General features: G+C 37.8%; 1 protein-coding gene across 2 annotated transcripts in view; it reads left to right on the top strand.

The window, feature by feature from the left end:
* The first annotated feature begins 549 nt into the window (after positions 1-549).
* CDH9 (cadherin 9) overlaps positions 550-15,501 on the top strand; it is a 69,134-nt gene continuing 54,182 nt past the window's right edge. Inside the window, exon 1 of one of the 2 annotated variants that reach the window (XM_072851359.1) lies at positions 550-780. In XM_072851359.1, coding sequence (XP_072707460.1) covers positions 550-780 — 231 coding nt within the window. The remainder of the gene's footprint in view (positions 781-15,501) is intronic. The other variant, XM_072851360.1, reaches the window with a different exon arrangement.

Below are 15,501 nucleotides of genomic sequence, written 5' to 3'. Positions count from 1 at the left end.
TCATGAAGTAAAAGAAAATTCAGATTTGCAGACAATTCTGAAACAGATAGTAAGAGAGGATAGCATCAGGCTGAACTGGGAGAGATTAAGTTGGAAGGTTTCGTACTATTTGGGCTGTTTCGTTGTGTCAGGATGCTGCTGGTAGCTAAAGTTTTCAGATGAAGAAGTATTTTACTCAGAGTGTGTTTTAAATTAATGTCTATATACAGTGTGAGAGAGTGAAATAGAAGAAGATGAAGAAGACATTAAAGAACTGGAATTAAAACTTTCTGAGTAATTCTTGCATGTAGTTGTCTCAAGAAAATGTTCTGACATACAACTGGTCTTTATTTTTATGGTTATATGTAGTTTCCATGGGTTATTGCCATGATCATAGGCTATTGGTATTCCTGTTTCTCTAAGGCTATGGCCTTAGGGAAATAAAATTATTGCAACTTACTCAAATACTTTTCTCCATCCTCTAGGTCCTACTTACAAGAGGAATATAACATTTGAAAAATTTGTTCTGGTGAATTAATAGAGGAGTGGAGGCTAACAGCATCACTGTAAATGATGAGGACTTATTCCTTCTTGACAGTTTTGCTTTGGAGCTGTATGTTTCATGCGATTCATATGATGCCATCCCAAAAAAGGACTAACAAGCACTCACGCAGTGAAAGGATAACAGGACTGTCAGAGAATGGTGGAAAAACACTGCACCGCACCAAGCGTGGTTGGATGTGGAATCAATTTTTCTTGCTGGAGGAGTATACAGGTCCAGATACTCAATATGTGGGCAAGGTAAGCCTTGTGTTTAAAGGATTCTTTAGAGATGACGCATCTGATACCCTTGGTATTTTCCCTCTTTCTCCACAGTTGTTCTGCTTTTTATACAGCAATGGTCCCAGTTTCTCACTTAAGTCAAATAAAGCACATCATGGACCACCTGAGGCTTCCATGATTTTTCAAAGTCATGCGAGAAAAGAAGTAGTTTAGTGAAAAAAACAATAGGAAACTGTTCAGACTAAAATGTTCCAATTTCTTATTACATATGCCCATGTAAGTTTTATCACTGAATCATTTCCAGTTTTCAACTGTTAAACATAAATATTAGATAAGGGAATAGAGAAGTTATGCCTTCATTCATCTGCCTCATGGCATTTGCCAGTATACTGGGATGTGTACTTCCTCAAGTGAAATATAGAATTCTATTTATTAATAATAAAATTTCTGTCTATGGATGATTCTAAGTATTGATAAAGTGTTCGAGGAGAAAAAAATCTGGTTTTCATAATTTCTGCAATAAACTGAGATCTTTACTTAATGGCTTGAGAGACTTTCCATTCTTTGAGACCTACCTACATCAGCTATTGCCGACAACAGAACCTCTGAATTCTAGCTGTCTGCAGTCCTACTTTTTCTGATAACACACAACTCAAAGATTTCCAGATTTTTAGCCCTTTGTGGTGTCTCACCATCCACGGATCCGTCTTGTGGTCTGGTATAACTAAGCAATCTTGGTAGACACCTAGAATACACACAGCAACCACCCAGAATGACTTACAAATTAAGGAAATGTTTATCTTAATATCTTAAATTAATAAATGTCCATTCCAGCTTCTGTCATTCATCCACAATGCTGTTACTAGCTCGGATTGTCAGGTAGCTCTCTCACTTTCTGGTGCCTAACTACCAAATGGATTGAGGAATTTTTAATTAAAAGACCCAAAAATGTTTTTGAACATTTGCTAATATCTATGGTCATGGGATGCATGGTCATCTGGAAAATATGGAAATTCTTCTTGAGAAGGATCTCTTCTTCTTGACCAAAGAAACAAATGTCAAAGAAGCCACCCATGGTAACTATGAACTTGATTCTGACCTTGTTTATACTAACACTACACCCATACAATTCTGTTTTCAGTGAAATTAATTCTGACTTGCAGTAGTGGAAATAAAATGAGAGCCAATAATCCTATAGCTAGATCTGTTTATCAGTTTGTAAAATAGGAAGGTTTGTTGTAGGCAAGCGGATCTTCAATAAAGAGTGAACTAACTGCATAGAGAGATTGCTGAACACAATTTGGTTGGAAGTATCTTTTAGTACTGAGTAAACTTGCAAAGAAAACATACAATAAGGTACACAATAATATAGATCTCCATAGCCCTAAGTTCTACCTAGACTCACAGAAATGTTTTTTGGTAAAAATAGAAAGCTGTTATAGAGGAGAAGTAAGTATCAAACATAAGAGTTGATTCCAGTTTCAGTTCCACTGCTATAGATGAATGGACTCCAAACCATCTATACAATTCTAAACCTCTAATAAGTTAAGCTTACATCAAGACTGTCATAACCATCTCTGTTTCACACAAGGAATGCCTACATGGTATATTGCAACAGATGCAAACTTACTCTGCACTTATTCCAGACTAACTAAAAGCCATTGTACCTTATTACCATGCAGCTAAGTCCAGGAAGGAAAACAAATGGCTGTACAGCAGTTGGATCTGAGATGATTCTTTTCTTACAACTCAGATAACATGTTGAGATTTTTCACATTTAACTGCAAAATATTGTACAGAGGCCCTGAGGGAGGGGTTTACATTACTGATTCTCTAAACAGATGGAAATCACCCCAAATATTACCCCATGTTCCAAAGAGATGGAGTTGAATTGAACTGATCGACTCCATATGGTTGCATTAACTTTAGAACAGTTTATGACATGACAAAATTATCATAGTTCTGTCCTCAGTGGTATAAAACCACAGTAAATCCATTTGAGTTAGCTCAAATTATTCTAGGTACATGTGGCATACAGCACAAAGAGGGAGCTGCTACAACAAGAAGTCAACTAAAGAATTTTATTTTTTTTTTAAAGCAACAACTTTTTTGAGCAATATTATTCTGAGAAAGGCTTAAATCTCAGGTTTAGTATTCTCCTGCTCAAAGTGATGTAATTAGCAAACTGGTATGTGTGAAGAGAGAGCACTTTTATTCCAACCCATGGGGACTAGTTCACAGCCAGTATTCTTATCCAGTCCCTCTTTAATATGGATATGCACAGGCAGATGGATTAATGGGGTAGAATAATAAATGTTGTACTAAAAATTAAATAAAATTAAAAAACTTTATCAGGAAATAAACTTATAAGGGATCAAAGCCATAATACTAAAAAATTAGTTTTCCCTCCCTAGTTCAATTTTCAAACAATTTTAATCTGTTAGGTCATTGTTTGTGTTTTGTTAGTGATGCTACTTTGTTGAAGCTTTATTTTGTTATGAGTGCATTCTGTTATTGGCAGTGAGGTAGGATCACTGGGTATGACATAAAGGGATAAAATTTATTTACTAAGAAGGATGGGTACATGGGATGGAGAGCTATTCTGTGACATCCACACACCTTTCACTCCCACCACTCAGCCCCCCAGGCCAGTTTAGACCAGCAGCAGGGATCCAGGGTAACCGGACACTTGCTTTGACTGCTGGACTTTCCAAGTCCTGGCTGGCAGTCTGGCCCCTACGAGGGCACTTCTGCCTTGGGCTCAGGCCCCACTCAATGTCAGAGGTCCCTGGAAGGAAGATTTCCTCCCCCATATCTGAGGTGTTATCATCTTAAATAACGCTTTTTAAAATTAGATTGTTGGCAGCCAATAGCCTTACTAGCCAAGCAGCCCTAGGATGATCTCTTTCCCCATATCTAAGGCCAAATAGCAGTTGTTACTGGGGTTACTCTCACCCTCTGGTCTCAGAATCACAGGATCGTATAGGTTGGAAAACACCTTTAAGACCATCAAGTCCAACCGTAAACCTAACACTACCAAGACCACCACTACACCATGGCCCTAAGCACTTCATCCAAATGTCTTTTAAATACCTCCAGGGATGGCAACTCAACCACTTCCCTGGGCAGCCTGCTCCAATGCTTGATAACCCTTTCAGTGAAGTAAAATTTCCTAATATCCAGTCTAAACCTCCCCTGGCACAACTTGAGGCCATTTCCTCTTGTCCTATCACTTGTTACCTGGGAGAAGAGACCGACCCCCACCTCTCTACAACCTCCTTTCAGGTAGTTGTAGAGAGCGAGAAGGTCTCCCCTCAGCCTCCTTTCCTCCAAGCTAAACAACCCCAGTTCCCTCAGCCACTCCTCATAAGACTTGTGCTCTAGACCCTTCACCAGCTTCGTTGCCCTTCTCTGGACACACTCCAGCACCTCATTGTCCTTCTTGTAGTGAGGGGCCCAAAACTGAACACAGTATTCGAGGTGCAGCCTCACCAGTGCCGAGTACAGGGGCACGATCACTTCCCTAGTCCTGCTGGCCATGCTATTTTTGATACAAGCGAGGATGCTGTTGGCCTTCTTGGACACCTGGGCACACTGCTGGCTCATATTCAGGCGGCTGCTAACCAACACGCCCAGGTCCTTTTCTGCCAGGCAGCTTTCCAGCCACTCCTCCCCAAGCCTGTAGCGTTGCATGGGGTTGTTGTGGCCCAAGTGCAGGACCTTGCACTTAGCCTTGTTGAACCTCATACAATTGACCTCGGCCCATCGATCCAGCCTGTCCAGATCCCTCTGCAGAGCCTTCCTACCCTCAAGCAGATCAACACTCCCGCACAACTTGGTGTCATCTCCAAACTTACTGAGAGTGCACTCGATCCCTTCGTCCAGATCATTGATAAAGATATTAAACAGGACTGACCCCAACACAGAGCCCTGGGGGACACCACTTGTGACCAGCTGCCAACTGGAGTAAACTCCATTCACCATCACTCTTTGGGCCCAGCCATCCAGCCAGTTCTTTACCCAGCGAAGAGTACATCAGGCCCCATAGACTTGTGAGTGTCTAAGTGGTGCAGCAGGTCACTAACCATTTCCCCCTGGATTATGGGGGCTTCATTCTGGTCCCCGTCCCTATCTTCCAACTCAGGGGGCTGGGTACCCAGAGAACAATCAGCCCTGCTATTAAAGACTGAGGCAAAGAAGGCATTAAGTACCTCAGCCTTTTCCTCATCCTTGGTCACTATGTTCCCTCCCCCATCTGCTAGGGGCTGGAGATTCTCCTTAGCTCTCCTTTTGCTGCTAATGTATTTGAAGAAGTATTTTTTGTTGTCTTTTACAGCAGTAGACACATTGAGCTCTAGCTTAGCTTTGGCCCTTCTAATTTTCTCCCTGCACAACCTTGCTACACCTTTGTAGTCCTCCTGAGTTGCCTGCCCCTTCTTCCAAAGGTCGTAGACTCTCCTCTTTTTCCTGAGTTCTAGCCAAAGCTCTCTATTCAGCCAGGCCAGTCTTCTTCCCCACAGGCTCATCTTTTGACACCTGGGGACAGCCTGCTCTTGTGCTTTTAGGACTTCCTCCTTGAAGAATGTCCAGCCTTCCTGGATTCCTTTGCCCTTTAGAGCTGCCTCCCAGGGGACTCTGTCAACCAGTCTCCTAAATAGGCCAAAGTCTGTCCTCTGGAAGTCTAAGGTGGCAGTTCTGCTGACCCCCGTCCTCACTTCTCCAAGAATTGAAAAATCTATCATTTCATGATCACTATGCCCAAGACGGTCTCCTTGACAAATATCTTCCAAGAATGGAAAGTCATTAACAGCTCCATCATCCCTGATTTTTTGTTTCTTTCCTGCACATACCAGACTAATCTAAGCAGTTAGAGCTGGCAGATGCAATCATGGTCTCATTTATCTGAGTGGTGCTTGTGGGTAGGCTTCACCCTGTGACAAGAAGTAACTAAAGAAGAGGTCTGGTGTACTTGTAAGGTAGATGAAAAACCCAGCTCTACAAAAGCCTGCCACATGGCTTCCAGACTGCTAACAGGGGTAACACAGTGTTAATGGACTCTGAAGAGCTAGAACAGAGCTTATTTTCCCAATTATAGTTAGATAGCTTTTAGACAAAGGCAGTGGTAGTGATGATAGGTGACATCAAATGGATACCAGTAAGTGCATCTAATGCACTTAGCAGAAATAGAAAATATTGTTTGATGAGCAAAGGAAGTTAGCATTCAACAGCTGCAAAAAGGCTTGATGGCTAGAACGATTGTCGTAAGGAAATTACTCAACGAACAGACCTAAATCACCAACCACCTTTCAGGGACAGGGCATATTAGGCAGAACAATTGCCTTGTGAATGTGATGGGAGTCAAGGTAAATCCAGGCAACCTACAGTATATCAATCAAACATCTTTCTTTCCTTCTCTTAACTCAGAGGACCTATCTGTCTCATATACTGGTGCACATGTGAAAAATAATTGCATAGGAAGTCTTTAAATTTGTTAGGTCCTATTACTCATACCTGCAACAATGCAAGAACTGCTTGTGATGTCCTTGGATTTCTTATCCTTTTAAATTATATTCAGGAAATATTTAGAGAAACTGGTAGCTCCATCATGCTAGGTGTTGCATAAAATATGCATAGGGAGATAGACTTTGCTCTGGAGACTTTGCAACTGAAAAATTCAGTCAGACACAGGTAAGGTAAGCAGTATCACAGAGTCCTGCTTAAAAATCTAGCCAAGAAAAAAAAAATTTCTAAAACATGAAAATAACCATATTCTTTCAAAATGCTTGTTGCCTAGTTTGAATGTTGAATATCTCAATGAGATCATCAGTGTGAGGAATTTTCAGAGGATGTACTGAGGGGAAGTGTAAAACTCATTCTGCCTACTAAGAATTTACAAAAAAGAAAAAGAAAAAATGGGTTACAATATAACATTCAGAGTTAAATGTCTGAGAGAAGTTTATTTTTAAAGGAAAAGAAACAACTGGCAATTTTTTGTGAAATATGAAGGGGTTGAGAAATTAAAACACCTGACTGTAGCATTCCTTGGTTCCTGGGATCTCCTTTTCTTTCACTAGGGAGGGGACATAGATCAAAATTCTCTGCTGCTAGTAACTTTAAGCCCCATGCAGACCCTAAGAAATGGAATCTAAAACACTGACATTCTGTGAGAAAAAAGTCTACCAAATTTACTTACTTCCTAAACAAACAACCCAAAGAGATAATAATCTAAAAAAAGGGACATGTAATTTAGGAAGTATTAAAATATTGATGAGGATGATGTTCATTAATTAAATCAAAAGCTAATAAAATTCACAGAAGGCTCTAACAAAGTAGCCCTTTAGGGATAATTAGTTTTATTTTCCAAAGTTAACACCGATTTTATGTGCCTCCGTTTTTAAATAACTTACCTGATACCCAGTTCAGTTGTGCAAAATGCCAAATATCCCACCTCTTTAACTCAGCGCTTATGAAATATCCCTAGGCAGGAAGAAATAGGCCTAATCAAAATTGTAAACCATTTTGGAAAATGCAGTCCTTTATGCTTTGCAACAATATACTTAAGTGACTTCAAGAGATAAGAGATTTTCCCTCCTTTTAAGTCACTCAATTACTTTTTTTACATGAAAGCTAATCTCTCCCTATATCAAACAGGCACTTTGCTAATCAAAGGCTACTAATCTTGATGGGCAGATAATGTGTGAAATTCCATGCAATGTATGTTAGACCAATCATAAACTGTACAAACACCTGTCATATCCCAGAATTTAAAAACAAAGAAACGACAACAATAAAAACATTTTTGTACACTACCTGTAAGCTTTCTTTTTCATATTAAGGGGGGAAATACAAAATCAAATTAAAAAGAACTGGCACTGCTCAAAACTAGCTGCTCCATGAATAACCTCCTGTTTAATAACTTCCATGAAAATAAATGAAATAGGCTTTGCATGTCATAAGCGTAATTTAAATTGGATGCAAACTGAAGAAAAATGTCTGTTCTACCTCCAGTTAACCAGTGAGTTTGATTCATGACATTTGCCTGTGTGTCTTATTAAAAAATATAAAGTGAAAAGAAAAATATTCAGAGGGTGGGGTTTGGGGTTTTTTTTTGTTTGTTTGTTTTTTTTGGTTTGGGTTTTTTTGGGCGGGGAGGGCTGCAACATATATTCAGATGCAATCATTTATTTCTTGCAGTCTGCGCTTACAGATATTCAGACATCTACAAGTGAGGTTGCCTACTATAGCAGTCTGCCTTATAAGAAAAGACAGAGACAAGACCAAAACAACTTCATGTAACAATTCAAGGAGTCTCACTGAATTACCAACCTCACCAGACTTGCTGTTATTTAATACAAAACTTCACTCAATTGCCCTATTATACTGTACGTTTTTTTCTTATTTAATGGAATTGGATAGTATTTCCTTGTAAATATAGACCAAAAATGTACTAATGCCTGGAAATATTATTTCACATTACTTTGCTGGCTGCCTTTGGAACACCAAAAAAGTCCAGAGTAGGCTCCCTCTTAATATGCGAAGCAGCAGAGAAGTCAGAAAATGGGATCAGTAAAGCCCTTACTACATTAGCGTGTAGGCATTAGGATCCCAGTTCATCCATGTCCTCTCAACCATGTTGCCAAGGCCTTGACCATTCTCAACCTCTGCTCTGAGGAGTCTGGGAGGAAAAAGCTTATGGCCCATATGGGTGACCCACTGAGCTGGCGCTTGACAATACTGCAGTGCCAAAGTCTGCAGCAACCTTATTTTCTCCATCTTGAAGCATAATTTTCTCATCCACAGGAAAAATATTTTTTTATTAATTACCTAATATTGTTTTCTTTATGTATTGAACTTCATCTTAATCTTGCCTTTATAGTATGTGAGAGAACTTACTTTTTCACTTGTACCTTTAATCAATATATGCAATGAATCCAAAAGGATTTCTTTATAGCATTTGTCATTTTCCCTCCATTGAGTCAGTTTAAGAACCACCTATTCTTAGGATGAAAGAACATACAGGTGTGCTATCCTTTCACTGTTTCGAGTGTGCCCTCCACTTTGTTATAGATGCATCCCACTTGTCTCATTTGAAAAACTGTTGCATTCAGTACAGTACCTAAATGCTACTAAAACCAGCATGTTTCGTTGCCATCTTTTGACTTAGCGGTATGATAAGTTTCAAAAAAACAACAGAATCATAAACAATCATATGTTGCTGACATATAAACATTTAGAAGTGTAATTCAACTGGGGAAAGATTTCATCACATTCTTTTAATGTTCCATCTAGCGTGTGCTGTAACCCAAAGCCATCTTTTAAAACACAACTTCTGAAGAAGATTTAATAATGTATTTCCATTAGAATCTTGGTTCTTAAAGTAAAATCAGTATTTTAAGATTAAATAAAAGAATAAAAAATAGTGGTGTCTCCTGGATCTCCTCCTTTTGTCTTTACTTTCCTCTCTCAGACCTTAACTTTTTCTTTATCTTTGAATGAATACTGCAGAAATAATGATGTATCAAAAAAGAAAGGAAAAAAATCATAAGGAGAGAAAAGACCAAAGAAATAAGAAAAAGAATCTGACCAATATTTTAAAAAATAAGAAATAGAAAACCTATTTGATTCTAAAATTAATAAATTAATAAATTATCTCCACTTACATTGCATTCTTCAGTTAGCACATTTTTTCAACAGACATTTGATCTATTTTCAAGCCGCCTTATCTCTAGGCAGATGAATCCCCAAAATAAAACTAAGATAGAAATAGGCAAACCAAGAAAAAAAAGGTTAAAAAACCCCCCATAACAAGTCCCTGTCTCCAGGTACATGCATAACTTACCTACAAATACCAATGAAGAACTGTAGCTTTACTTGTTTAAAAATAATTTATTTTCTGAAGGCTTCCAGAATAAACTTTATCAAAAAATTGCTGGAAGTAAAATTAATTTTTCTCAAAAAATAGTAAAAAACTAAAAGTTTTCAATAAAATTTGATTGCTTCTTTTAAAAAGAAGTCTGGAAGGCCAAGGAAGAAAATGGTGAAAGACAAATTCTTAGTCTTCCAAAACCAATAGGACTTTTTTCTTTTGGAGAAAGGACAGCTGCTCGTTTCTGACAACCTAAATACATTTTTAATTGAAGTTTCAAAAATAGTGAAGAGATCTAATCACATCATAGATAACCCAAGTATAAACTGTTTAAATGTGAAATATCTTGAATGTTACATTGCACTGATAGGCTTAAACTGAAATTTTGCAATCAAATTTGGACATCATGTTTCACAAAATAGAGAATCATTTCTGAAAACAACTGCAATGATCAGAGACTTCAAATATGTGAATAAGAACAGTAAGTTGGCATTGCTTGGTACAAATAGAGCAGCTGCCATGAGATCTGACAGCTTCTGTTTCTTCAACTACATAAAAGACTGCTAAAAAAATAATCTCAAGTTCTTGTCATGTTCAGGGCAAGAAGTTGGGTTCGTATTGTCATAAGGTTGATTTACATTCAACATCAGGAAAAGGTTTTTGATGGTATATACAGTCAATACAGTGAAGTACTAGGAAAAGATAACTCAGAGAGACAGGATTATCTTGATACTGGAGGTTTTAATGACAAACTAAAAAACCACATGCCGGAAGGTCCACACTGATCCTACCTGGAGGCAGGAGGATGGCACAGATTATCTCTTTAGGTCCGTGTCTGTTCTGTTTTCAAGGATTCTGTGTGTGTTTTCCAAGTTCAAATGCTAAATCAGATAAACTGCTTGTGAAAAACAAAACTAAACCAAGAATAAACTTGAATACACAAGAAATGAAGAAATCCTAACTGTCTATTCCCAATTCTTCCCTTTCCCTTTTCCGTCACTTTTCCCTCACCCTCCCGTCCCCTATCCTCTCCCAAGACAGAACATTTAGTATGCAATGACTTTCAAGTTAAAAAAAAAGCAGAAAGCTGCCAACTATGTGCTTTTATAGAGCCTTTGTGCTTAATAGAAAAAGGAGAATTTGCAAGATAATTTTTGGAAATTTAGCAAGGCTAAGTGACAACTTCATCCATAGCATAAATACAGTCATCTGAAAAATAACCCAACTACTTTTAAAGCCAAAGCCAACATAAGAAAATGCAATAAAGGCAAAACAATAATAATTCCCAATTCTTTTCCCTTCTTCCTCTCTCCCTTCATGTTCCTCCTCTTAGGTGTGGAAGAATTACCCCATACCCAACATAGCAGCAAAGGCCACTATGTGGAGTCTAGTTTATTGTTCACTGCAGTGCTTGCTCTTTGCTTAGTCACAGCTCCCTTTCCCTGGGGATCTCCTGAGTGTGCTCAGAGCACCCATGGGGTGGGCCAGGGCAACAGTAACTGGGGTCTGGGGCCTGCACAGTGGAAGCACCCCACTATGGAGTTTGCTGGGATTTAGGGTGTTGACAAGCTAAGGAAAACCAAGGCTTAAAGTAAAAAAGCCTGATTTAAAGACAAAATGGGCATGGAGAATGAAGTTCTCTTCTGTCTCCAGTGGTAACTTACAGTTGCCATTTAAAATACCATTTTAATTTTAATAAAAACTGGCTTTTCTGAGTTTAAAAGCCTCTTGGTCTTGGCAAGCTCCTTATGCTAAAAGGCCTAAGCAGGTCTGCCTCAAAGATCTGGCTGGCTCAGGAACCTGCCACAATAGATAATTGTTATTTGTAGAATAGCCCTAGCTTCTTATTACAACTTTCTAGGCTGGTATTTCTCAGCCTTGCAGCTTTAAGCCTGTGGGAAGAGAAGATTAGGCTAGTGGCAATCTGCAGACCTATCATTAGCTGTTATCAGGCAATCCTTTATTGTGCATGAAAAGGTGGGAGGGTGAGGAAAATATATTTCACAAGATACTTTTAATGATGTTGTATATTTATTACATTGATTCCATTATGGGAGCGATTCTGAAAAGGGGAAGTGTTTTGACTATATTGTGGTTTACTGCTACCTGCCAGCCTGGTGATAAAGAGTGCAAAACCCATCAGAGCAAATCAATATATGACTACTTAGAAAGGGCAATTTGACTTCATCAGAGGGTGGTATTGTGCAACATCTCATCTGTCAGAGAAAAGTTTATGAATAGTCTTCTTGAAGACAAACAGAGGAGCTGTCAACAAGCAACTGTCAAGGACAGCAAGTCTTTTTTTCCTTTATGTGTCTGGTATATCAAATCCTGTCCATTGCAAGAATCATCACACGTTTCAGCATTCTAGAAACCAAAAAATATGTTAGTCTAGCCAATGTAATCAGTCAATTTAACACTATGCTGGGTCTCAATCAAAGGAGGAATCTGTGATCTCTTATCAGTTATACAAATACATAAGTACGGTCAAATCCTTGCTGTATGTACTGCCGTAGCAACACAAACACACTGGGCTAACTCCTGCTCTCTCTCATATCAATCTATGTTCAGGAAACTCTGATGCAATCTCTCTTTTCTGTTTTTGCACAACAGAGTGTAATAAAAAGAGTGAGAAAACATTGTGGCCTCCATGAACATTTCAGAAGTTATAAATTCCTCCCTGTCTTCCTTCACATTTCAGGGCCAAGCATGCCCATTTCAAATGAAAGCCATCATACCATTTTGGTGAAATTGGGAGTGTGAAGGAATGACAATCAGGCTGATAATCTCAAATGAGTTTTAACCTTAACTGAAGAGCAATTGGTTTTATGTATTCTCCATTTCCTTAGAGGGAACCTAAGGAGAAATGACATCAATTCACCTCTGTTTAAGTTGTAGAACTCTTAACAAAATCTCAAAGAGATCTTTGGAATGGTTGATTCAGCTACAAGGATAAAGTTTTAGCCCAAACCCTGCCATAAAAATAATTGGTGATGCTGGAAATAATTATTAATAAAATTTGATTGAATATTTGCTTTAAGTACATTTTGCTTTATTTTTTCCATCTCTAAAATGTAATTGCCAGCACTTATTCTAATGAAGCTTTTCCTCAGAACATGTCTATGTATGAGATGTTCCCACACAATATTACAAAAAAAAAGCACTGGAATATAATGAAAACAGCCATGAATCAGCCATTTGATTGAAAGCAGAGCTTGGAAATATTGGGTTGAATAAGATATCAGGGCACACTATGAAAAGGAGGAAAAAAACAAAACTAAATATTTAATAGCTACCTACCTGGTGAACAGTGCTTGAATGCTTGAATTTGTGATATAAATGATTGCTTTAACTTTTCCTAATGCATAAAAAAGACAAACACAGAAGTATTAAGTGGGATATTGTTATACTTCTGCTCAAGTGTTCATAAAATGTATTTACCTAACTTAAAATTTGTGATCGTTGTCACCACCTGTAGTCATTTTTGCACCTGGAACTTTTAGCTGTTGCTACATATTTCTGATTAAGAGCTGAAATAGATTTAGTTTCTAAATATTGAGAACAAATTTAGTTCTTATAAAAAAGTTCTGATTTACAACTTCTATGCAGCTTAAGTGGAATAACACTACTATATCACACTGGTAAAAATGTTGCAACTACTGATGCAAGCTTTAAAAATGGTGCTTTTCTGATAGTTCAGTCTTACAGGGATTGTGGAAGTAAGCATATTTTTCTTTTTAATAAGCATTTGTGATTAATAAACACTGTCAAATACCAGGAGGTAACAGAGCATTAAAAGCTCAAATATAACTGGGTCAGGTATCTGACTGATAGGACTGAATTAACAAATGAAGAATAAAATAGGGAAAGTATTTGCTTACCTTGTTTCTCTACCCCTGCAGCATTTGCATTTAAAATGCTGAGAGTAAAGATCCTTTAAATCAATGATTAAAAAAAAAAAAAAGGAAGAATTTACTGTATGTTCTGTGTAACACAAGTGACTAAAAGAAATAACCATATATATTTATCTTTAATTTTAAACCTATATTAATTAGAATGATGTAAAGATGAATTTGGCATGCAAGCAAGTATTCCTGTATATGTTGTTGCTGAAGTAAATGGAAGCGGGGTTGTTACATAAAGGATAAAGAAAAGATTTATTTCGATCTCTTTGATGAGGATAAAAGAGAAAAGGATAAATAAAACCTTATAATGATTATGCTATGATTATTAATAATAATTTCCACTTCTGTAAGTACCATTCAACAAAATATATCAAAGTAATTTATATTAAATGAACAGTACCTATGGTGAGGCAGGCAATGACATAATATCTGTTCTGAGGAGAAAACTGCAGCAGAGTTGCTAAAACAGTGATTTGAGGTCACAGAGCCAGTCAATGACAACAATTAGATGCAGAACTGAATAGCCACTGCACAGGGACAAATTCAGCATAATGGCAAGGCTTATCTATTTGAAGAGAAAATAAAGGCAGAAAGGACAGCACACATCAAGAGTGAAAACCATTTAAAAACCAAGTACTCCTGATCCCTCATTTTGAATATTAGCAAAATCTCAAGTTCTGTCTTAAAACCTACCTGTCTCCAAATTGTCAACAAGACCATGGTCAACATTTTACTCAAGATGAACTCATAGGATAATTAGTAAAACAATCAGTTTTACTTTGTGTGCTGTGTGCTTCTCCAAAGTACAGAGTAACTCTTTAGACAAAAATGGATTTCAGCAAAGGATGCAGTCAGCACTGAAGAATCCAGTTTCCAAAAAAATCTTCCTTTTTCATAAAGTTAATAAAAATTAGCATTGATACATTCCGATTTTTATCTGCTTTAACCAGATGCAAACGCTTTGACTATCCATGCTGTTAAACTAAAATTAGTTTAACTCATCCTTTACGCACCTCCCTCTGGGCTTCTTTTTCATTAATATTTGCTCTGACAATCTAAAAAAAAAAATATTCCCTCTTAAATAACTCCTGCATTGTCTAATGTCTCCATATTAATCTCACTTCATCTGATCAGCTTGCAGATTCAGATATTAAATTAAATATACCCTTGATGAAGCAACACTGTTGGTCTGCAGGGCTTTATGCCTGGTTTGGGCCTTATGCTTTGGATTCTCTAGGCACTATTTCTCTTTCATGGAGTTTTCATCTGAAGCCCCAGGCAGCCTTATCCTGGCTCTCCTCTAAGCCACAGTCTTCATGCTTAATCAGACAGGTACAATCAGCCTGCAGTTTAAGTGGAACCTGAAGCCCATCTCAGGCTCCCTCCAAATGACATTACACTTATCAAGTTCTGTTGCGCCAGGAAAACAATTAAGTTGTTTTGATAACTATTCCAGCCACCACCTTGTCTTTGCCATCATTACAGTGATGACCTTCCAAAGATGGTATTTTGAAACAAGAATTAAAAGAACCACACAAGTAGGTAATGCAAATTTCGATAAATATAAAATCAGTGACAAACAAGAAAAAGAAAAAAAAAAAAAAGACCCTCAATATTTATTTCCTAACTACTGGTTTTCAGCACACTCTTCTTGAAACAATAGCTTCACTTAGGAAGCTACATTATCACAAGACAGATTTGAGACTTGGTGTTTATTATGCCCCGTCCTGATTTCAAACCTTATGTTTTGGTATACCTACCCTTGAGAATCTGCTTCTCAGATTTTACCAAGACTTGGGCATGCACCTATGTGTCTTGGAGCAGGCACAAGGCAGGGGAATTGCACTCAGGAAGGTACGAGATGGTTAACTCTACAGTAAACTTTCACAGAGTACCCTTCGGTTGCTATGGCAGTTTACATTTCCAATACGGTCTGCAGAACAGAGAAACAGTATAGTACTTTAAATT

Source organism: Ciconia boyciana, chromosome 2 (genome assembly GCF_034638445.1).
Source record: "Ciconia boyciana chromosome 2, ASM3463844v1, whole genome shotgun sequence".
In the NCBI taxonomy this organism is placed as follows: Eukaryota; Metazoa; Chordata; class Aves; order Ciconiiformes; family Ciconiidae; genus Ciconia; species Ciconia boyciana.
Note: the sequence above shows the minus strand (reverse complement) of the source record. Positions and strands in the feature narration are given on the sequence as shown.